The sequence below is a fragment of the Botrytis fragariae genome (genome assembly GCF_013461495.1).
Source record: "Botrytis fragariae strain BVB16 chromosome Unknown tig00000001, whole genome shotgun sequence".
Classification (NCBI taxonomy): domain Eukaryota; kingdom Fungi; phylum Ascomycota; class Leotiomycetes; order Helotiales; family Sclerotiniaceae; genus Botrytis; species Botrytis fragariae.
Genome location: NW_023500987.1, coordinates 1,443,708 through 1,467,298, shown reverse-complemented (window position 1 = coordinate 1,467,298; position 23,591 = coordinate 1,443,708). Strand labels below are relative to the sequence as shown.

Below are 23,591 nucleotides of genomic sequence, written 5' to 3'. Positions count from 1 at the left end.
TTTGTTTTAGTATTTTTCTTGTTTTTGCCTTTTGTACAGTACAGTGAGTGGTGTTTCGTTGACAGATACGGAATGATAAGATAATGTATGTGGTACTTTATCATATTATCTAATCGTTCGATTGCTAGCTACATACAGATAATATAGTATAGTATAATATCATATCATATACATATCCATAACAAGCAAACAAACAAATACACAAAATCAATACCAGCATCAACATCAACATCCCTCTTACACTACCAACACCACCCCACACAATTCCCATCTCCCTCAACCCACCCAACCCCAAACCCAAACCCATCCATCAACCACCCCTCAACCCACAGCATGGAACCATTCCGTTCTCTCCTCTCCTCTCCTCTCTCCCCAACATCCTCAAACCAAACGATCAACCCCGTCAAATCAAGCCAACCCAATTGTCCAAACTCCCAACTCCACTTCACCTCTCAGCCACCACCTCCACGGACAAGAGGAAGCAAAGTTCCGTTCCGCGATTCGATTCGATAAATATACTAAGCTACTAATGTACTTATCTACTAACACACTAATACACTAACACGCCAATACATCAACACCCTAACATCCTCCTATTCTAGCCCTCACCCCATTCCATCCCAATATCAATCCCAATCCCAATCCCAATCAATCCCCAATCCCCCAAAAAGTAACCCCCATCCCAACCCTCGGAAACTTGAGAATAGAACAAGTCCATCAATCTATCTATCTATCAAGTGGGGTATCCTTCTAGCCTTCCTCGCCTTCCTCGTCTTCCTCGCCTTCCAGACTTCTAGCGCCCTTCATATATGCGGGGTAACCAGACCATCAATAGGACTTAAGATTTTCCCCAGCCTCGGTATCATTGATCTGCGACGAGCTACTGTAGTAACCTAGCTCCTAGGAACCTAGTAGGCTAATAATCCCAATTCCCCAAAGTTACTTCTCGCTTTTTTCATGCATTTTTGTTAATCATTTGTTGTATCTTTGGTGCTGGAGGCTTCACATCTAGATCTTTGGTCGGTACTTGGAAGTGACACATACAGACAGCACAGACGCACGAGCATATATACACACACACACACATCTACAAGTTCTCACAATAAATCAATAAATAAAATTGAACATGTAAATGGCTTTGAAAAGCTTTGGTATATTGATTTTGGCTTTCATCCTATCTTATTTCTTTTGCACTCTCAGCTCCATGTTTTGTTGCTCTCCCCTTTTGTGTATCCCGTGGGGTCTCTTTAATTTTCTCCGTGTACTCTCAACATGTATGGAAGATATACACATCATGGAATTTACCAAATACCTATGTCCAATCCATCTTCGCCATCATCTTGATGCCTACTTTGCTATCCAGTACCCACACTCTGACCCCGATTCAATCTTCAACGCCCATCCATATCCTCTCCAATTCCTTTCCAATCTCACACTAGAAAATTTGACAAAAACCCAAACTCCCCCGCTGTTGACGCCTTTCACAATCAATCGCGAACCGTAGCCATTGAGGCCTTGCAATAATCCATGCAAATTCCTCGCAACAAAAAAAGATAAAGTAAAGAAGCAAGAAAAAAGAATTGACTCAAACAAAGCCTGCTTCGGAAAGAGCCACCCAACTCTTATCATCTCGTCTGATCCCCCAAATTATTTCGTACACTGATATAATATGTTCATACAGGGTCACAGAATCTCTTATCTGTATCCTTAACGCCGTCAAACGTGCACTATTTTGTGTCGGTCTGATGTCTACCGCCAGAAATTAGAGGTTGATGTGAAATGGTAAGAGTATCAAGAAAAAGCCCGAGAAGGGATGGAAATTTGTTCCCATCTCTCGAGGTCCATTTGGATTTTGTACTGGTCGTGTATGTCGTTTGAAAGAATCCGTCGATACATTCGGGAATCCGGTAAAAAGTAAAAGTAAAGAAAACACATTATGATTTTTCGGTCCGTCGTCGGAATTGATATCTTCAATGCATTCGTGCTAAAATGACATATGCTGATTAAATGATGAATGCAATGGTATGAAAGGCCTGTGCCATTAGAAGAAGCATTCCCTGGTTGGCAAAAAGATCCAGGAGATGCATGTGAGTAACAAGGAAAAAAGTCAATAACAAAACGTTTTATGGCAGCTTGAACCCGTCGCTATGCAGAAATGAAATTACGGCCATTATTAATCGACTCGTGTATGTACAAGAATTCGTGTCGGCGAGAATAAATCCTCAAATTGAAACGCTCATGTTGTGTGATGAGAATGGTAGTTTGTTATACAACAGTCATCATGTGCATTCTTTGGCCCAAGCTTCTTGTTGGTGAGGAATTCATTGAGCCACTGAGCATAGAGTTGCTGCTATGACTTCGGGGAAGGCGTTTTGAAGCAGGTGATGACATTGGGTCAGTGAAAACGCGAGTGAATGCCGGGCTTGACTCGCGATGAGGTGTACAAACCGGACTTTGAATAGTACCATCAGTTTCACGGATGATGTCGGCCAATTTCCGACTCAAAACAGAAGCACGATGGACTAAGTCGCGGAGACTGGTCGTGTCGAATGGCATTTTGTTTGGAGATTGCTCAACCACTTCTGACAACCAAGGATCTGAAGTAGAACGGTGTTGATGCATGGTTTCCATGACTGTACGAGCAACTTCAGCTGCAGTTTTCGCACTCGAAGAACGGACAGGAACTGCGGGAGGACGTAGACTATCTCTGGTAGGAGGGTTATGAATGACAGCTCCAGCTCCAAAGATATCATCTTCAGGCGAGAATACTGAACGTCGTCGAACACTATTACCATCATATACATACCCCGAGGGTTTCCCAAAACGATCCAAGACCTCCATCGGAACATCTGGAATAGCGACGTCTTCAGCATCATGGCCACGATCGATAAACTGATCACCAAAGTCCTGATCAAAAGAAATAGATGTAGGAGACTGAGGGGGCGATAGAGTAGGATCTTCTTCATCTGGCACAGCTAAAGCAATAATGCCTTCGGCTTCCTTCCATAATTGTGCTGAAGGTCCATGTATCAAGTCCTTTTCCCGAGCCAAAAGACGCAACCTCTTAAGATCTTCGACCAGCAAGCACACTTCTCGTATCTGTCCAACATGGCCAACGACGTTTGCTTGGCTGGCTTGAATTGCGAGAGGGACAAACATTACACCAGTCTCGATCTTGAGATTGCCATCATCAAGTCCAGCTTCATCGTTTGACTCGAATTCGAAATCGTTATCCCAGTCCTCACTTACGCCTTTTGCGCCCAAACCCCAAGTGCCAAATTTTGGTGTCAGCTTTGTGGGATCACGCTGGTTAATGAGATCGGGAACTAAAGGAACACTTTGACTTCGGATATGCAATGGGGTGGGCCCTTTTCGTCCGACAGTTCGCCCACCTCGTCCATTCAAGGCGAGTTGCTTAACATGTGCTGTCCTAGGTCGAGCGGAACTCCCAAGCAGATCTTTCTCCGATGTCGATGGTTCGGACCAATCAAATAAATTACTCTTGGGTCGTTCAGCATAATGATTACCGTTTGTGGAACCACTCAGGGTAACATCTGCAAGGGCTCCTCTATTTATTGGACTGACCCGACGACAGGACAAGCTATTTGGCGGTGACAGTTGGTTTCCCGCTTCCATATTTTCGTTCTCTTCATCTCGAGTCCAGTCTTCGTCTTCTTCATCGTTATCCAAGTTCAGTGTAGCGAAATCTTTTGAAGCAATACAAAAGCTTGGAGGCGAAGATGGAACAATTTCTTCTGCATCTATAGCATAAGTCGATTTGGCGACTTCGGAAGAAGTGTTGAGAAGCTTTATTGGGGTTGATTGACCTTCATCCTCCTCAATAATACGATGTTCAATTTCACCAAAGGCGCCATTCGCCATTAGATCGTGAATTGAAAGCCTCTTAGCCTTTGCATGTCCGTTGGCGTTTGTGATATTTGGAGGGGACTCGTCAAACATCGAGTCAAGGGGCGTATTTTGTGATCGTAGACTACTTGTGGCCCCTGACCTCAGTGAATCGTACACGGTTTCACTTTGAAAATCCAAATCTTCATCTTCACCAGATGCAAATCCTCTCATCTCGTTATCTGAACCAATCAAAGTCGAAGTTCTGTCTCCCACTTCCGACAAGCCATGTTTCGAACTCAATGCAGTATGATATGACGATGAACCATTTGTTGATCCAGGAATTGTAGAAGAGAAAGAAGTCGCAGCAGTACTAGACATTGGCAGAGGTGAACTGGGACTTCGAAGAGGGGCCGACGACGACGAGGACGACAAGCCCAATCGAGCTAAATCGAGGTTGAAAGATGATAGTCGGTTGAGAGGCGGTAATGGCGATGATGTATTCCTTCGGGGAGCGTAATTGAAATGGGCAAAGGGATCTGTTGGTGACACCGGGGAGAAGTCTTCGGTAGGAGAGCGAGGCTCTCTCTGGAATACCAATTGATCCATGAATGGTCGAGAGTGATGTGGGGCAGGCCCACTTGCAGAAATCGATATTCTTCTTGTATCCAGTGGTAGAGGTGCAGAGACATGACGCCTGGCACCCTGCGTAGAATCTGAATTCCGTTTTTTATTCCTTAAGCTTCCTGTCCGAGGTATCCATGTGGTCGGTGAATTGAAGTGCATAGAAAGTGACCGCCTTAAAGGCTTCTGATCTTCTGAATCATCTTCATCCATAGGCGAGCTAGGGATGTCTTCCATCGTATTTTGGTCAATTGGTCCGTCACAGAGAAGCCCTCCTTCGTCGTAATACCCTTCCATTTCTTCAGTCGAAACAGTGATTAAATATGGTTTGACCAAAGTCGGTCGAACGGTATGATCTGGCATCACCCGCTTTGAGGTCCAGAAAAAATTATGCACATTCCCATCTCCTGATCTTCCGGCGGATCTTTCTTTGAAAAACCTGGTTGGTCGGGAGTTGAAATACATACGCCAGGAGCTGCGAGGTGATTCACTAGATTTCCTCAAGGGTGTAGCATGTGTGGATACCGTTGACCGCCTTGGGGCAGTGGGACGCGCTTGCGTTTTCGTACCTGGAGAATCATCGATGAATCGTTGCTGCAGCGTAGCCGAACGTTGATGACTGGTAGCTGGTCTCCGTAAGGTCGGTACCTGCGCTCTTGATCCACTCGAGTCTGGTTCCCTACGATATCTCTGCGACGAGTGCCTCTTGACCAGTTTGTTCGGAGGTAATTGCGTGGGACTATCCCGAGGGGATGACAATATGGGTGTCGCGGAGCCATGGGAGAGCGCGAGAGAAGGCGATTCTGGTGCGATACTTGATCTAGGGCTGCTACTTCCCGATACTGGTATAGATAATTTCCGAATCCAGGAACTGCGAGATGATGAAGAATCCCTAACCACTTCCTCCCCCGAAATATCGTTTTGTCCTTCACCCGATCGAAGCAGTGACCATCTTCGCGCCGCGCCGTTTTGTGATGAAGTGGGAGAATCGAGTTTAGCATTCGAGGAACGTCGAAGGAATGTTGTTAACGTTTGGGAGCCAGGGGCAGATGAAGAACTCGGTGCAGAAGGATTGCGACTTTCTGGAGTGGCCATGGTAGAACTCGTAGGGGGTCGTGAGACGATAGACGGTGTACCTAGGTTAAAAGAATTGTCGACATCTGTAATGATATCTCCAGGTTTCCTTCTTTTCGAAAGTGTGCGAGAAGGGGGAGTCGACTGGTCTGGACTTCCCAATGCCAGGCCAGCAGCTGCGACACCGACGGTACTTGAAGCAACAAGCTATAAAAAGGAGAAATAATTATTAGTGTTGAAAGATAGAAGGTAAATGAAGACGAATGTTGTAAAAATAATGTTGAGACTTGTGCAGGGAGACCAATGAGTGAAGTCGAACGAGGAACAAGATATCAATTGAATTTTTAAAGAATGTAGATTGGAGAGCTTACACTGGGAATGGTCTTCATCTTTCACTTATATTGCTTACACCACTACCAAGAAGGAGAAAGAAGTAAGGGAGGAAATATCGTAATCGTCAAGAACCTCATGAGTATCGTAAGTATTCCATACCAAGAGGAAGTTTAGTTTATCTCTTTGGGTAATGGATGTGGTTGAAATTAGAGATGGTGCGGGAGGTAGTGAGTGAGTAAGTGAGTGTGGTGGTGGTGGTGGTGGTGGTGGTGTGGAGAGTATCTTTAGAAGGAATGGGTTGGGGGGTGAAGTGCTCCAAAACACCAATATCGTAAATAGGGTAAATAAACACTAGAAATTTAGAAAGACAGAAGTTCTTTCTTTTTCGATGTTTTGAAGTAATGAATTGTAAAGTAATTTTTGGGTATAAATCGAAGGCGTGAAATGGTAATATGAAATGTGGTACACAATTCTCTTTGCTTTTTCTCGAATGATAGCAAAAAAGGGAGGAATTGAATTTGGAGAATGCGGTATGAAGTTAATGTGGATGATCTGAAAATGCGTGGTTTATATTGAGCGTCAAGTCGATTCCTCTGTACGGTAGAGAGGGTAGGTAGGTAGGAAGGTATGTGAGTCTGTAGATAGGTAGATAGGTAGAGTCGTACCGGTAGTATCAGTCATGAAAAGAGTGAAGTTTGGTGGTAAATAATGAATCTGCCTGGGTGAATGGAAGCGAATTGAATGTATAAAATGCTCCCCCCCCGCGTTGAATGGGCAAAGAAGGTTGAGATGAATAGAGCCTTTCAAAACAGAAGGAAGAGAAAAAAAAGGTGTGAGGTATGCGATAGGATTGGATTGCAGTATAATATGAGTATAATATGCGTGAGTATAATATGAACATACGGAGCAGGTATTACCACTAGCTACCTAGCACCAGCACCAGCACCAGCACAATTCAGTTTGCGATAATATGGCATTCGGTCGGTATGCGGTATGGGTACTAGGTATGCGGTATGCGTGCGGTATGCGAAAGGCTTTGGTTTGCTGGATTCTGATCTACGGAGTAAGACCTTTTGAGAGTAAAAAGACCAAGTTAAGTCAGAAAAGGAAAAGTCTCCTTATTCCTATTCGATTGATTGGCTGCAGCGGGACAATCATCCAAGGTTCACACTACCACTTTATACCACTTTTACCACTTTCCTCTCCATTGTAAATTTGTAACTTCCCGTCAAGGTTAAATCGCAATTCTGGGATCGTGGTGGATTCTTCCCTGGAGCTAACCAAGCATTCAACACTTAAACCCAGCAGCTCATTATTAGGTGGATCCAATCGAGATATAGCATTAACTTAAGCAAACCTGAGAGTTCCATCTATTACTGGGTCTCGACAAAGTACTGACCCGCGTTTATTCAAGTCGCTCGCTCTTCCCCTGCATTTATGAATGGAGAGAGGAAAATACGGAGCACTCTACATCATATCAAGGTCATGGTGATTGGTCAAGGTTATGTGAATTCCCCAATGCGGTTCCATCTGGGAGGTGCTAGGTTGCTTGATCTTGATGACCTGTGGGCACCCGGTACATATCATTTTCATACACAGAGCACGGAGTAGAGACCGTACATAGGTAGTTCGTAGATACCAGACCTACACACTTCCCGTATATCATACAGAGTTCAGATGCTTCATGTAACAGTTGACCCTGACAACGTGATCAAAAGCCCTAGGATTAGAAAGCTTAATCGTCGTTATACATTATACCTTATCCCATCTCATTCTAGAAAAGTTGATACTGACTATGCCTACGAGATGTTCACTGTGCACTGTCAAAATAACATACGACTTTACAAACACTTACCTCCGCTTGCCTCTTAGTTGCGTACCCTAACACCCTAGATTCATTATGGTCCGTCCCGTAAAGAAGGTTGACAAAAACTAATGAGCCACGCGATTGTTATCGATCTCAAGTGCCCGTTCATCTTGGTTAGTTGCGCTTCATTGTCCCATTGCCATTGGCCGACATCTAGAAAACAAGGAAGGGAGAGCTTTTGAGTGTGAAGTAAGCTGATAAAAGTTTGCATGTCAGGGTACCTAGCCAGCCAAAAGTCTATAAGCATCCGAAGTTTCGATACTTTCAAGACTACTGTATAAGGTATTGGGGGGCTCATATAGGGTGGTTTAGCATGCGAATCTGGTCTGCAACGAGTGCAATTATCAGAACGGATGTACGATGTATGTAGCATGTGACCCGGCTAGCTTAGCCTTAGCTAGTCGCTCAGATCAAAGGGAACTTGGAAGAGATCACATTAATAACTACAGTTACTACGCCACAACTTATTTCAGTCTTCCGGTGCCTCACAACTCTTTTAAGTATCGGAAATATCGATATCTTGAAACCTTGATAGCATCAAAATATATCACAACACACACGCATGCGGGCCAGTCAGTCGTCGTCTACTTGTGGCAGGAAGAAACACGATCTCCGCCTTTAATTTTCGACAATGTTTACATCCTGAAACAAGCGAGGGATATTCTGGGGGTTATCGGGATATCATGGGTGTAGATCTGGTTCACGAGTCAACGAGAATATTATGAGACCGCATTCAATATAAGATGCATTCATTCTTTCCCCTCCTCTTCTTTGGGAATACTAATAAATCACACATGTTTATTATATCTGATCACAAACATAAAGATCTTCCCGCCAAGATTATATAGAGTTATGATACTGTTGCAATCCGTAATGCTGCGGTCAGCATCGGTATACTATATCCTCATGAATACCTAGTCTTCATCCGAAGTCTTCACACAACACTCCATCTCGTATCTCCTTTGTGCAATCATATGTTTCGCGGGAGAACATGGAAAAAGACGTGATTGATAGATAGTACAGGATGCTTGTTTCAGATGCCGACGAACACGACGGTAACATTATGCAGCCAGCTTCTGAGTTTTTCAATATGGACATCCGGCAGAGCTCTTTTGGGATAATTGAATCAAGGAGGATTTATTATTGATTTCCCAAGAAAAGAATCACAATGCCACAACAAAGTATTCTCATCCTCCCCAACAGGGCTGAGATGGAAAAGATGGAAAAAGTAAGCATCATCCGAAGACAATGGTTCTTATGGTAATATGGTTACATTTTCAGAAAGGCTCAGAGCCGCCACATCAGGGGTTCTAGGATGGCTCAATTCAACGATTGCGAATGGCTGGATAGCTGGATGCTATACATCGAACCGGTTACGATGCACAAACTAATTATTTAGTTGCTTTTGGTAGGTACGCTCGGGCTTCAAGGTAAACACAACCCCAACCCCTCTTTTGACGAGGGGTTATGATCATCATGGAAAAGCATTGAGCAATGAGGGGGAGGCGAAAAAAAGATGTTATCGGCGTCAACTAATAGGTATGTGAAAATGGCATTGCCATTATACTGTCCTGTTTAATGCGCGATAGATACCGTATATGTCCAATGGACCGTGTTCCCTTGCTCTTACTTTCCTCTGCTCTGCTCTGCTCTGCTTTGCTTTCTTCCTTACTTGCATCGCATTACATTGGAGGATTCTTTACTCCGTACCATCATAAAGCATCTTCCCCGTCATTGTTGATAGACTCGCGTGTGTAATTGTCCAATCAAGGAGTGTATAAGATCTATTGCGGTACAGCTTTCTCACCAACCCTGTCCCTGCTTGCATGTCGCCATCTTTCGAACCAAGATTTCGTTCCCTGATCAGTAATAACAAGAGCAAGCTACCTACCTAGACATGTATGAAATACGATGCGCCGGGCTTTTCAGCTGATCGATTCTGATTGATCCGCTTTGCGACGTACAAACACTACGGTAGATCAATATCTTGGTTTTTCAATGGAGACGCTTTGATAACATGAGAAGTGATAGATCATGGAAGGGAAGCTTTCATTGTCTTCTGGCCTTCTACGCGTTCTAGCGGAGATAAGTGAAGCGAAAATAAGATGTAACGTAAAAAAGCAAATAATACACATGAAAGCAAACAAGTACGGCTTAGATCATCTTCCAGGTTCTTCCACAATAGCGAGACATTTTCTTACAGCCCACTGTCCGCTTCTTCCTCCCAACATGGTATTCATTCCTGCGATTTTCGTGACCGAGTTGCTTTCCGGCGCAATGCGCATCTTCATCATCATTCCATTCCATTCACAAATGAAAGAAAATCCGAGCCTTGAAGATCTGTACGTACAGCAAGCACCAGGGGGGGACTGAAAATGGTTCCTCACATATCAGAAAAGTTCCAAGGTCCCTAGGTACATACCCAAAAAAGCTCCCCTTGTATATTTTTTGCCGCCGAGCTAGGTCTACCCCTTCCCAGATCTCCCCTTCCCGGAATTAGACACTTGACAACTCACACCTACATACATCCATCATCCTTTGCTACCGGCAGCAAACTCCGCACGCCACGGAAATTTTTCAGAGCTCCATCGCAATTCGAACTCTTTTTCCTGTTCCTGTCCCTGTTTGACAGTGTGGATTCGGTGTGGAGAGACTGCAATAGCTAGATTTCCTCCAGAGGCACAACATTCAAAAATCCCAATTCCAGCTTTCATGGGAACATTATCGCTATGCTCCATGCACGCACCGTACACATGAGGTTATCCGCAGCTGCATATGCAACCTATATTCCCACAACTGCTTTGGTACGAAGCGTACCTATTATTATCGGTACCATATATTTTTCTCGCGATACCTAGATTTCAAGAACCATGGATCGTACGGAATGAAACATGGGCTTCGGCGACACACTATGTAGAGATTTACCTTGCATCTGGGATGACCAGGTCAACATATTAAATTTCTGATCTTTTTTCCTTGGTCACTTTTCACATTTGACAAATTGCTTGGATATCCGAATCCGAAATTTAGTTCTGCAAGAAAGAGAGGGAAATCGCGATCTGGGGCGACCGACGCGTTAGATTCGTGTCGTAGGAGGAGATAAGGGAATATGGATATGCCATGCGCGATGAACTTGTCTTTCGTTGAGAAATGATATTCTTATGGCGCTCTCGTTCAACCCGGTCATCGTAGAACTATATACCGATGCATCTACGTTCCTATCCGAACATTTCAGATGAGACATTAATCAACTATATCATGAAATCACACATCGCCGTTATACATTTCAATACCGTGCCGTCTGTCTGTACTGTACCCAAAGACCAAACCAAACACATTGTGCTGGCGCAAACAATTCGCTGCATCCATCACCGCCTCTGCAATTTCCTATCTCCAAGGTATCTTTCTCTCTCTCCCTTTGAAATCCAACCAATGCCTCAGATTAAGCATGCAATATGAGAGTTCGTGCAGCTTCACAAAACCAATAGGGATTTGCGAATTGCGTCATATTATTCTAATAATAAGAGGGCGATATGCATCTGCACCTACTAAGGTGCCCATCTCCTCTCCCTTGCATTCGAAGAATCATTAGTTTCCGCCCATTTATGGATTTTAAAAGATGTTCATTGGTCGCGTGGCCCCATCCTCCAAAGAGAAAATATATTGCATTCTGGGGAAATGAAAATGGGAACATGTACAATGTACTCCACCGTTGTCATGGGAAAGGTCAATCATTTTAGGTAGAAGAGAAAAGTAAAATTACCATTCATCAACGTGTCAAACATTGAAGAGGGTCGAGACTCTGCCGGATGGCGAGAATAGATTATTTTACCGCCGACCCGTTGTAAAGAGTGTAGACGAATGAAATAAACGAGGGAGATCGAACGGAAGAACAAACGAAGGAAAGTAAAGAGAGAAAAAAAAGAAAAGAAAGACCAAAACAATGAATGAAGGTTAGCTGCTATAGATTGATTAGCAATAGTCAATTAGCAAAGGCTTGATTTATATCGCTCGTTAAACTTCATGTATTGGCGATTTTGTCTTTTCTCAAATCAATAATTATGATTTTCTAAATCGCTTCGATGGGTCGGAAAGAGACATAACTACATATACCTACCTACCTGTGAACTTGATATCAGCTGAAGAGTAGTATTTTCCTCCTTACCTGAGGAATTCAAGATTTTGGAGAAGCCTCCTCAAACAACTCCACATCCAATCAAACTTAAAAATGATCCTTTACAAGAGGCACAGTAAATATCGGTCATGCCGGGAAGTCTAAACGGGAGTGGGTTTTTTTTGCCTTGGCAACCGGGCATAGACAGACAGACAGCATAAGAAACCTACTGTCTATGTACCTATGTATTTTGTGCATGTTGTGTTATCACATGACTGTTCTACCACGTGCGACAGCTTTGGAGGGAGGGCCTTTCGTCCAAGGTTTTGCAATGTTATGGTTGCTATGTTACTACCATTTTGTATTTTTCGGACATTTTCACATTCTGTTCCCATGGATCATGGACTGTGAGATTGATGGGATGCACAGCATATAATGGAAATGGAAGATGAAAGTAAGGTTACAAGGTGATTTCTACAAGAACAAGGTATCTACCTAGTATATCTATACTTCACTCCCGTCAATTTGTTGCAGGGAACGATCTTCAAGATCCATAGGAAGCCTGTCCCATCTCCTATTTTCCATCTTCATTTCTGTCTCTTTCTTTGATCGGAACTCAGCTATATAGCCTTCTAGTCGTCAATATCTTTTCCTTTTCTCAAACCATCAAGCCTATCTACTTCAGCTCAGTCCTACGTCTCACAAGCCCCCAATCACGTCTTCCATCCTTCTCGTACCCGAATCCGGGAGTTCTAACATCCATCCCCTCTGCGGGCTCTTCGGGCAACACTCGTTACAGATGCCAGGTACATATGACTCTACGGGCCTCCAAACCCTCAAGACGTCACCGACATGCAGCCAGAGAATCCTCTTGGAGAAATACCGAAGCACGAAATAAATACTTCGTGTTCCATACCCCCAATACTTTGTTCTCTCTAACACGGCCTAGTTCTCGCGCAAACATGGCATTTCAAACACAGCATACTCAATCCGCGTGGCTTTGACTAGCCCAGTTGACGCGTATGTAAAGTACGGTAGTTAGATATGCCAAATCTCTTTTGTCATCTCTTCGGAAATTGTGTCTGTGGTGGGAACCTCGTCATTTCCATCTGTCTGTGAGGTAGCAGGCAGGAGGTTCCTTGTTGTTAAATTGCCGATGTCTAAATTGTGATTACAAAGTTTATGGGGAGGCTGAAAGTTCGAGAATGTTTTGTGCACGGATGGGAGCGACCGGTAGCTGGTGCTTTTGGTAGTGGCTGTGTCTTGATAATTTTTCGGGGAAAATTTTCACCTCGCTTTGACGTGCTGCTAGAGAATTAAGACGGGGATGCTAACTACTGGCGGTTGTTTCAGTTTGACTTTGAGTTTGTTGAGAGAGCATTTCTTGAGGCTCTGTGCAAGATGGCGGTGTAGATGGCGATCGAGATGTCGATGATTAAGGCATCGGATAATGAGATTGCCATGATATCATATCCATGGATTTCCCTTGCCTATTCAAAGTTGAATGGGTATTTTTCAACCAATCCATGAGCTCATAGCGAAGAGTTATATCTAAACAGTGAACGAGTTTAGAGATGTTTGAAATTCAATTTGTTAAATCTCAAGACATGTAGGACCGTTATGTATGTCCTCTCAAAAGTCAATCGAGTTTAGAAGATACACATCAGTATCGAGAATTTGGTGGTATCAACTTCCAAGTCTGACTGTCTCTAAGCATGTATGCATTGCATTTCGAGTCCCATTAATATTCTGTTGTGACGATGTACATATGTAACGGTGAGAAGTCTCATTCTATCATTCTAGCGCCCAGCACCACCAGTTTTAAGAAACTTTCAATATCAGGAGGCTACGTATCGCTATGTATTTCTTGCAAGTTAAAAACTCTACTGTAATACTCCATGTACATTCCTAATTCCATCTGACATGATCCCGTTTCTTATTCTCACCATGAAGCGCTCAATACATTGGGTCGCCCTCCTCCTAGGAAACGTGATTTCTCTAGTCCTAGTTGCTTGTCCAACAATACTGCAACCAGTCTATCCGACTCCATCCATCGCCGCAGGGTACTCAGTTCAATTGGTCCCTGGACATCTCACGAGAGCCCGTACTACCATCTTCGATACGAATAGAGCTCTTCTGATTCTTCAACAAAAAGAGGGTATTGCACATGTAAAACAAAATGATGAAGGGGGTACCTGTTTACAAACCCCAATAAAGACCATTGTTGTTAGTTCTACAGTTGTATATTGACTCTCTTCTGCCACAGCTGTACTTGAAGTGAAGATGATAGTATTCCAATGTCCTCCTAACTCAACTACGAAATGGCTCTGAGCAGTGATGGCAAAACTCTCCATGCTTCGTCGAGCAATATACACACACGTAACTACACAGCAACTCCCAGTACAGTAAGAAGCATAACCCAAATCCTCGTAACAAACAGTACGGCACCTCCACCGCCACATCCCTTCATCATCGAAGAAATCCTCAAGCCGACTATTTCCCAAAAGTGACCAACCACAGCCCTACTACCCGCTCCCTGCTAACCACCAACACACACACAACCAAATCCTCTTTCCGGCGATCCATATCCCAACGAAAAAAGTCCCGAAAGAAACCCTCACACGCAAGCCCATCAACATCAATATCCACCTCTACCATCCTAGCTCAGCGTTAAATTCCCACAGCTATCTCAAAAATACAGAAGATCAAAGAGGAACTCACAACTTCCCGTACTGTCTTGTGATGAGGACACAATAGATGTGGACGGGGCATAGTTTAGCATGTTGCAGCATGCGCTGAATAATGATACTTAGTATGATGTCAATCTCCATGCGTCGTTTTTTCCGGGAATTTGTTTGGGTCTGTGGGGGTGGCGTTGCATACGTTTGGTAGATTGTTCGTGAGTAGCGACGCTGAGGGAAATATATGGGTTGTGCCTAAGACGGGGGATATAGAAGAGAGAAAGTGTAAAGAATGGAATGGATGATCTCGAAGGAAACGCAGACGGGATATTTGGAGGATGAAAGTGTCTGACATGGGAGATGTGCTCGGGTATTGAGTGAACGATGCGGCCAATGTCTCGTCAAATGAAGGAGGGATAATGATTCAACGACTTCCAGTGCATGATTCATATATTCTATGCTTGCATATCTACTATTTCATTCACAGTGTCACCTATCATGGCTCAACAGAAACATAGTGCTAGAGCTAAATAACAAGGCCATACTTACTTAACCCCTCACAAATGATACAACCTTGCTCAGCTATGATATTTTGTGAATCTTGGTAAAATCCCTGGGTAGTTCCATATCGCACGTCGAACTCATCCGGCTCTCGATACTAAGAGCCGATAATTCGCGCTAGGCATTCCCAGGCTTATATCAACTTCACTCGCGAACTTTTATTTTTCCTCATCGTAGCTGCCGGTGATGATTCCGGTCACTCTTCGATGCAATAAACTTTAATGCCATTGAACTGTGCACTATACTTGAAATTGCGAATCGGGTCATGAAGAACCATACCAGGAAACAATCGAGTGATATTGTGCCACCTTCTCAGACAATGAGAGGTAAAACGAACTGCGCACCAAATTCAGCTAGACCTAGAGGACTATTCAATCATTGAACATACATCGGGATGTAGAGAAGTACTAGAAACCGAAATATGCTTTGATGATCAAATATGAAGAGGGATATTGAAGAGTAAGACAGTAAGTATCAAGGCACCGCTCTTTCCCCAAATTGGGTAAACCACTACTTCAAACCCCTTCTAGAAGACATGAAATCTCACCGTATGGACTATTGTGGAAACAGGCAATCTACACTTGTCGTTCGGGACAAGACCACTAACTAAACCCCTTTACTACTCTGTGGATGCTAAACCAAAAGCAAGGCGAACGATAAGTTATTGCATAAGCTTGAAAACTGGTGGCAATTCTCGATTAGTCTTGTAATGTAGGTATATCACACAAAAGAAGGCTATCCGATTTGTCTTTGAAACGATGAGACCTTCTCGAATGGCTGGAAGAGTGCGAACGGAAGGTGAGTTACTGTTGCATGATTGACGAAAAGATATGATAACAGAGTATATCTAGATTTCTCCTGGTTGAAAGGTTTCCTCGTTATCCCAAGAATCCTCTGTATTTCTGAGCCTTTCAAAATTTTGAAAATGGTTGATCTTAGGATGACGCAGTCGACACAGCATCTCCTCACTCCGCCTAAGACTATCATTGGGAACAGATGCATGGGATTGATGCCATCACTCCTTGTGATGATTGGATTTTCAATCTCATCGTGTGAAACTGGGATACTAGCGATGTCATGAATCAAATCAACAGATTGTAAATGTGCAGACAGTAATGTTAGTAGAGAAGTAGACGCATTTGTACCTGCTCGCACTGCGACTAAATAGGTATCATTTTTCTATATTACGGATTCACTGCAACTAATCTGCTTCATTCGTGTACAGTTTTCTTCCCCCTCTCCTCCTCCCTCATAAACACTCCACCCTCTACTACTTAGATCACATCCATCCCGTTCGTCCTCCCATGCGACTAGTAATCTTTTTTATGCAAGATTTACTCAACCAATTTTCATCCACAAGGGCCACAACCAGCAAACAACTATGAAACCAATGCCAAATCGTAAGATGAAAACAACTATGCTAATTCCATACACAGGTTGCCCTTTCCCCCAATGAATCGAACACCTGCAACGCTATAAGGAAAAAGATGATGCTGCAAAGCAACAGGAAACTATAAAAATTCGGCAGCCAAACACATTGTTTGATAACGGCCTATTGAATTACCGCGGTCATTCATATTTTGTCCACTAAATATTGCCCAGTGGATGTATGTTGCTGAAACCAAACTGAATATACTCCCTGAATGAAAAAACACAAATTGTAGGGTATGAAAACAAAGGAAATTATTTTGAGAAAAGAGATTATCAACGTAAGCCGATAACACTCATCTCCAACGTCCACACTCTTCGAATCCACACCTTTAATTTTCCTTCCACGCCTTCTACGTTCTCCAGTTCGACACCTTCCCACCAACATCTTCTTGCAGGTTTTCTCCAGAAAAGCAGAAGCTTTTGTGCCATACCTACAGCATTACTACCCATCTCGTTGCCACGGATATCAGTTCGGAGGCGAGCTAATGCGAGACTGCATATGACAGCCTTGTTTGGTTCTCCTGCTCGGTGACCCCAATGATCGTCATGGTTGAAACCTCTGTGTCTGTATTAGTTGGAAGTTTACAGGCATTCTCATCAAAAATAAACATACCCAGCAGTCAACATCTCAATCAAATGTTGTTCCGTTGTGCCTGTTTCTTCACTTCTTCTCAATCCAGAAAATATACCATCTTGTTTCAACAATGCCTTCCCAGCCGCTCTCTTCACCTCTATCATCTCCGGTTGTTCGATGTCAGGTCGAGGAGGAATTGCATAGAAGTCCAAGTCTTCCCTCAAAACAATTATCCCGGCTCTATCTTGTAGCATCTCCCTGGCGGATCCTGCCATTGGCTCAATTGGTATAGCGTCTGCGTCTGGTCCCGGTGAGTTCGAACCCGATGGAATGGTTTGCGCCACGTTGCGAAAGAATTCAAGCATGTATTGTAAGGATGCAGGATCGTACTGAGAGAAAAGGTCAGCTATATGTATGTCTAAATTTGACAGTATATTGCGAATAAATAATGGAGTATCACGGACATCAACCTGGAAAGCATCCCCTTCGTGGTAGGTACTTAAATGGCCGTCCGGTAGTAAACCATTGGGAAAGAGAGATAGGAGGACGAATTCAGGAAGTGTTAAGAGTTCATCTCGAGACAACGTGAACCGAGTGCCCCTAAATTTTGAGGTCAGTAGATGCGGACAATTGATTTAAATGTTCCATTTATAGCATACCGAAGGTCCATGGTGATGTTCTCATCTGCGCCGACATCTAGAGAACGTCAATAATTGATTCATCCAACAATTGATAATAATCAAACCCTACCTCCGAGAGTGTTTATAGGTGCTGCACCTTGCTGCACTTGAGTAATAATACTCGCAGCTCCTCCGGCGGCCGCCATCAGATATGTGAATCCGTCGAGTGGACTTGAACCTTCCGAATATGCAGGTGGTGGCTCGTTTTCGTCGTCTTTCTTCGAGGATTCGCCTTTAGTGTCCTGCGGTAGTGCAGCTTTTGTTTCCGCCTCGACGTCTCTTGAGGAAGTAGAAGCTTCGTGAAGTTGTCGATTCTGATCGGACGCGACAGGTACGTATTCCGGAGCAGCAGGAGATGTAGATAGAGATGCGCCTGCTTCAGTGACAGCAACCTTGTAAGCCTCGACAGCTTCGGCAGTTGAAGTATAAAGGGAAGAAAAGGGTGGGGGTCGTGGTGAAGAAGGCGTAGAATGCGATGGCTCTGAATTAGGGTATCTAGGGGGTGGTGATTGAGTACGATCTAGCTCTTCCTCCAACTTCAATTCGTGCTCTCCTTCTGTAATATTATCTAGCCCAACGGACGGACCGTCGATGGCTCCTTGCGTATTGGACAACGTGGTTGCTGAGATTTTCGGGGAAGTATTTGAAAATGAGATTTGATACAAGGATTAAATTTTAATTGATTGAATTGCGGAAATTGTTTATTGGCATTGAAATGCGAACCAGAATGACAGTTGTGGTGCGATATGTATTGAGTGTTGTGTATAATTGATTCTGATCAATTTAGGAGGGATTACATAAGCATGATGTTACTACAAAGAGTTTAGCGTAATCACAAAATATCAATGCATCACCAACTTAAGTGCTATGATTGGTAGCCGCTGAGCGCTTAGAGTTGTATTAAGAGAATCGTTTGTTATCTATCAGATGAAAGCTTAAGATTGTGTGTGTGTAGATTCAAGCTAGGGGACATACATCTAATTGTCCTTGTAAATACTTATTATCTTTGAATAAAGAGTTATATATTCAGTCGTTCGATTCCACTCGTGAGCTTCTAGGTAGTCATGTTTGGATAGACATGCTCAGATATTCATCTCTTGATACATTTATATCTGAGATTCGTGTTTTAGATGAGCACATCTAGATACACATCTAGATACACATATTTAGACACCTAGCTTCGATTCACCTGTATCCAGATATTTTCGATGTTGTAGGTCAAGTAAAAGGTATCATTTAGCACAAGCACTTCAGCCTCTCCTTGGCTTACCAGCGGTATAAGCACTTGATGTTCCTCATACTTTGTGCCGAGCCAGTTTCTACAAATCATCTAAAGCCAAACGGAATAGGCTGATATCAACTCAATCGTAAAAGATGACAATGTCAAGACCAATATCTAAAGTATAATAAGGGCATTCGATAAAGATCGGTCATCATGCGCAAAGCTGTTTCTCGGATGCCCTCGCGAAGATCATTTGTCAGATTCGACATCACAAGTTTTCGGCACATTCTGCGCGAATCCTCAGTGACTGCCAGACATAGTATATACAATAGATCTCCTAATCAGACTCTGATAGGCCGATACTGATATTGAAGATTGGGAGGATTCCATTGTAAACTACACATCACAATTACAGGGGCCTCGGAAGCGCAAGTCACATGAACATTTTCTCATTCGTATTGCATCGATTGGCCCCTTCGATCCTCACTGTAGTCGGCAGATATACCGAATGAAAATCATTAGACAATTTCCAAATGCTCAATACACGGGGTGTTGTTTTCTATCAACTTGGCAATATTAATTTTTGTGTGGATTCTTTTTAAAATTTCTGACGGAATACAGGAATGGATACTACTTCTCCAACATGGTTCCAAGTGCGAACCTAAGAGGCACCCACAATTTTTTCTCGTATTGAGTGGCATTTCTCAAAAGCAGTTTCACTGGCCCATGCTGTCTCCGTACCATTGCAGGAATTCAATCGATCGATCCTAACCAGAAGATCGATCATGTGAGATGTCCAATTAGTTACTTATATTACTAGCGAGCTTGACACGCAGGTCCAGGAGATCTTTGCAATGGTGATAGCTCAGTCAGCTTCACATCCTCCAGTCAGAGCAAGGTCAACACATCAACAAGACCTAAATCACGATTAATTCCAGGCATCTTCCACTCTGTCAACAAATACTGATCAATACTTCATGGAACACCTTCACTTCCCAGCAAGCCCTCCTCCATCAAAGCTCCAAGCCAGATGGAACCTCCAAAATAAGTCCAGCCAATGCAGGAAACCCTCACAATACTTACAGATCTCAATATAGGCCGGTTTGTCTACAATGGACTCATATCCAGACATGAATTAGCGAAAGTGGCCGATTGAAAGAAACAGCTTCAAAAGTTAAGGTAAGGACAGTTGTGTACAATTAGAGTACTTTAGACTTAGGAACCTCACTAGAAATGCGAAACGACGATATCCTTTAATCTGTTTTACAGGTCTTCTTTTCTGATTCAACATACTGTCTTTACCCTACATGGTCAATCATTTCTTGGTAGAAGCGAGGAGCGAAAGATAGGTACCTACCTATCCGTAAGCGAATTGTTTTTAGGCGAGGGATAGCAGATCAGTGAATGAATATAAACAGAATGATAATCCTGGGATGCCTCTCCTTCTAGCTGAGAGTGTGAGGAGATTTGCAATATCTAATGGAGCTGGCCCAGTGTTGCATATGCGAGTTATGTTACTGATTGTTAAGGTGTATGTTCATCGGCGCTGGATGATCGTCACATGACTTCCCCAGCCATCTCAGGGCTGATCCATAAACCTTCCCGTCTGAAGCACCATAATATCACAAACTATGACATTTGGTCCATGATTTAATCATGTTGGGGGTATGTTCATGGGGGGGTCTTTGATACATCAAACATCAAGTCAGCGTGAAGGCTTTGAATTACTCTTGAATTTGTTGGAACCGATGAGTTTGCATTCCGGGAGCACCAAAAAAGGACAATATGATACGCATTGAAAGAATAAATATGCTATGATGGGATGGGATAGTCTAGAGTAATATAGGATGTATGGAGTCAGGAAGTCAGAGATCCGACTTCATTCACAAAACAACACAAGAGCAACTTTCCGAACAAAGTAATAACTATTCACAAATCAAGAACTAAACTATATACAATCATGGTACTCATAACTGGTAGCATATTTTCAAGGGAGGCCAGCACGAAAATCGTGCGACACCAAAACCCCAAACCAAAAGGTCCTTCAGCTGAGAAAGAAATAAGAAGAGAATAGAACCAACAAAAAGCATAGCAAAGCAAAGCGCATCGACGCAGAAATCCTAGAGTGTTCGTATATTGCCTCACCAATCCTCATCTCCCGTATCAAAAAAATCCATATCAACTTTGCATGGATTAAAGTTCACCCGCTGCCCCCACGATGCGAGGACTCATCATCGCGCTGCCTCTCTGTAGCCCTCCACCACCCACGATCTACAAGCCTCGCACCTCAAAACCCTTCATTTTCAGAAGGAAATTTAAATTCCGGAGTCATCTTGTGGAAAAGGTTCAGTGGGGGTCCAAGCATTCCAAGCTGCACATGTGTCTTGGAAAGTGGAAACATCAGCTGTTCCAATTGTCGGTAAAATTTTACTCTCGCTCTCAACAAATTGTAAAGCTAGACCCTCAGATGCGTGCCATGCGATATGGCAGTGCATGAGCCAAGAACCGGGGTTATCGATCTGGAAAGCGATGACAAGATGTCCGCCGCTGGGAAGTGTCATCACGTCACGACGGGGTGGGTTCACGAGATTTAGTGCGGTGGTAGCAGTATAGGCTCCGGTACCTTGGGAGAGAGTCCAGAAATCGTGACCGTGGAGATGGATAGGGTGATTAGGACTAGAAGGTAGATTATCAGTATGGTTTACAATAAAAGTATCGGTGGATAGGGGTAGAAAGCTTACCCAGTGGGTCCTGAGATGGCGAGAACGGCCCATCCCTTGTTCGCCGTAGTGGACTCAACAGGAATAACATTGTAGTCTGTTGGCCAAATGTTTCCACTGTTCAAGACAGTGAGAAGAGTGGGGTCGGTCCAGTTAAGAAGTAAAGAACTTCCATTGAATAGCCACTGACCACCAGCGGTGGTCAACGTTGTCTTCATGATAGAGCTGGCAACTGGATTGATTGGTACAAATGGAACAAGGTTTGTCAATGGTTCATCCAAACAACTCGTACTTGCCGTTATAGTAGAGATAGTCGTTGGATCAGCAGTAGAGCTAGAACCAGTATATCTAAGGATACCGGTAATATTGGCAGCGTTGGTGTTACCAGAACATGTTGTTTGCCATCCTGCTCTGATCCAGTAGTTGCCGACCGCAGCATTGGCTGTAACAATGATATCGTAACGTTGAGCAATGCTTACTAGAATACTTGTAGCGTTGTATGGAACAATCGGTACAAAGTCCATTGCTATGACTTGGAAGCTGTGACCATCAATAGAAAATTGGAAATGGCCGTCGACAGCTGTGTTGACCACTCTGATGCGGTACTTCAAGCCTGGTGTGAAAGTAGTTTGGAACTTTTTACCAGCTCCATTATATGTGTTGGTACCGTTCATAAGACCAGTCAAGAGTGTTGGTGGTGCTCCAGTCTTGGCTTTGTCCCAGAGTGATTGAACAGGTACGTGATTCCAGTCATTCAAGAACAACATGCCAAGATCAACATCGTAGTTGGCGGTTGCAGGGCCGTTAATAACGAGTGGGCCGAAGAGTCCATCACCATATTGGAGAATAAAATGGGAGTGATACCAGGAGCTACCATAATTGTCCGCGTGAAACTTGTATGTGAGAGTATCTCCAGGAGCAATGGGGCATTGTGTAATACCTGTGGAGAATGTTAGTTCATGATATAGAATGGTGCATGGTCAGTTTTACCTGGAACACCGTCGTACTGAGCGTTGTTCAACTGTCTGATACCATGCCAGTGAATAGATGTTCCGTTGTTGGTGAGTTTATTCGTAACGTGGACGATAACATCATCACCCCAGTCTGCCGTGATTTGAGGTCCCGGAATTGTACCATTGAAGTTAAGAGTCGGGCGAGAAACTCCATCAGCACTGAGAGTTGTGTTCTGGACGACCAGCCAGTACTACACATTACAGTGAGCTTTGATGATTGAGAAAAAAGGTTCAAATGGTCATCTTACCTCTCTAGTTACACCTGTCTGTGGGACAGTAGTGTAAGAATTTGTGGATGCCGAATACTGTCCCCAACAACTCCTGGTTGTTGCAGTATTTGCGCAGCTTTGACGTTCTTCAAGAGCGGATGGGATAACTTCTGCTGTTGGCAATGCCAAAGCTAAAGAAAGTGAGGCAAATTTTGCCAATGAACTAAAGAAAGAATTCTTCATGATGAATTTAAGGGGGGTTCGACAAGACCCGGGAGAAGAGAGAATGAGCTGGTTGATTTGGAAACTGAAGACAACGCCATCATTCACACTCTTTATATAGTCGATTAGATGCTACTTGTCTGCTGAGATATCACCGATAACACAACCAATGTCCTTTTCTTTCCTTGTGAAGATGAGTTGAACCTCGGATACCACGACGATATCCTCATCTTTCGTCTCCATATCTGCACTTCGAAGGGAGAAGGTCGCATCTCGAAATCGCACATGGGGTCGTTCACCCCCTCTCACACAAAGCAAACCCTTTCCTGAGCTCCATTGAGCCAGAACTGAATAGTATTCAGTAGGTGGTATTTTCAATAATGCAGTGAGAAGGCTTGAGGTGTGCATTGTGAAATATTG

The 23,591-nt window shown here is 43.6% G+C and overlaps 4 protein-coding genes across 4 annotated transcripts; 1 reads left to right on the top strand and 3 right to left on the bottom strand.

Annotated features, from left to right (window-relative positions):
* Positions 1 to 2,265: 2,265 nt before the first annotated feature.
* Bfra_000446 (uncharacterized protein) lies at positions 2,266 to 5,933 on the bottom strand (the record flags this gene model as incomplete). The annotated part of the gene is made up of 2 exons (XM_037330892.1): positions 2,266 to 5,751; positions 5,916 to 5,933. 2 exons carry the CDS (start codon positions 5,931 to 5,933, stop codon positions 2,266 to 2,268), a joined length of 3,504 nt encoding a protein of 1,167 aa, XP_037197225.1.
* Positions 5,934 to 9,877: 3,944 nt separating this feature from the next.
* Positions 9,878 to 10,602, top strand: Bfra_000445 (uncharacterized protein; the record flags this gene model as incomplete). The annotated part of the gene is made up of 2 exons (XM_037330891.1): positions 9,878 to 9,891; positions 10,422 to 10,602. 2 exons carry the CDS (start codon positions 9,878 to 9,880, stop codon positions 10,600 to 10,602), a joined length of 195 nt encoding a protein of 64 aa, XP_037197224.1.
* Positions 10,603 to 16,804: 6,202 nt separating this feature from the next.
* Bfra_000444 (putative phosphatase activator protein) lies at positions 16,805 to 18,590 on the bottom strand (the record flags this gene model as incomplete). Its single annotated transcript, XM_037330890.1, has 7 exons — positions 16,805 to 17,090; positions 17,145 to 17,494; positions 17,570 to 17,705; positions 17,765 to 17,801; positions 17,856 to 18,341; positions 18,364 to 18,407; positions 18,583 to 18,590. 7 exons carry the CDS (start codon positions 18,588 to 18,590, stop codon positions 16,805 to 16,807), a joined length of 1,347 nt encoding a protein of 448 aa, XP_037197223.1.
* Positions 18,591 to 21,322: 2,732 nt separating this feature from the next.
* Bfra_000443 (putative laccase 2 protein) lies at positions 21,323 to 23,579 on the bottom strand (the record flags this gene model as incomplete). Its single annotated transcript, XM_037330889.1, has 5 exons — positions 21,323 to 21,683; positions 21,749 to 22,667; positions 22,718 to 22,931; positions 22,989 to 23,172; positions 23,308 to 23,579. The coding sequence occupies 5 exons, from the start codon at positions 23,577 to 23,579 to the stop codon at positions 21,323 to 21,325; spliced, it is 1,950 nt and encodes a 649-aa protein (XP_037197222.1).
* Positions 23,580 to 23,591: the final 12 nt, after the last annotated feature.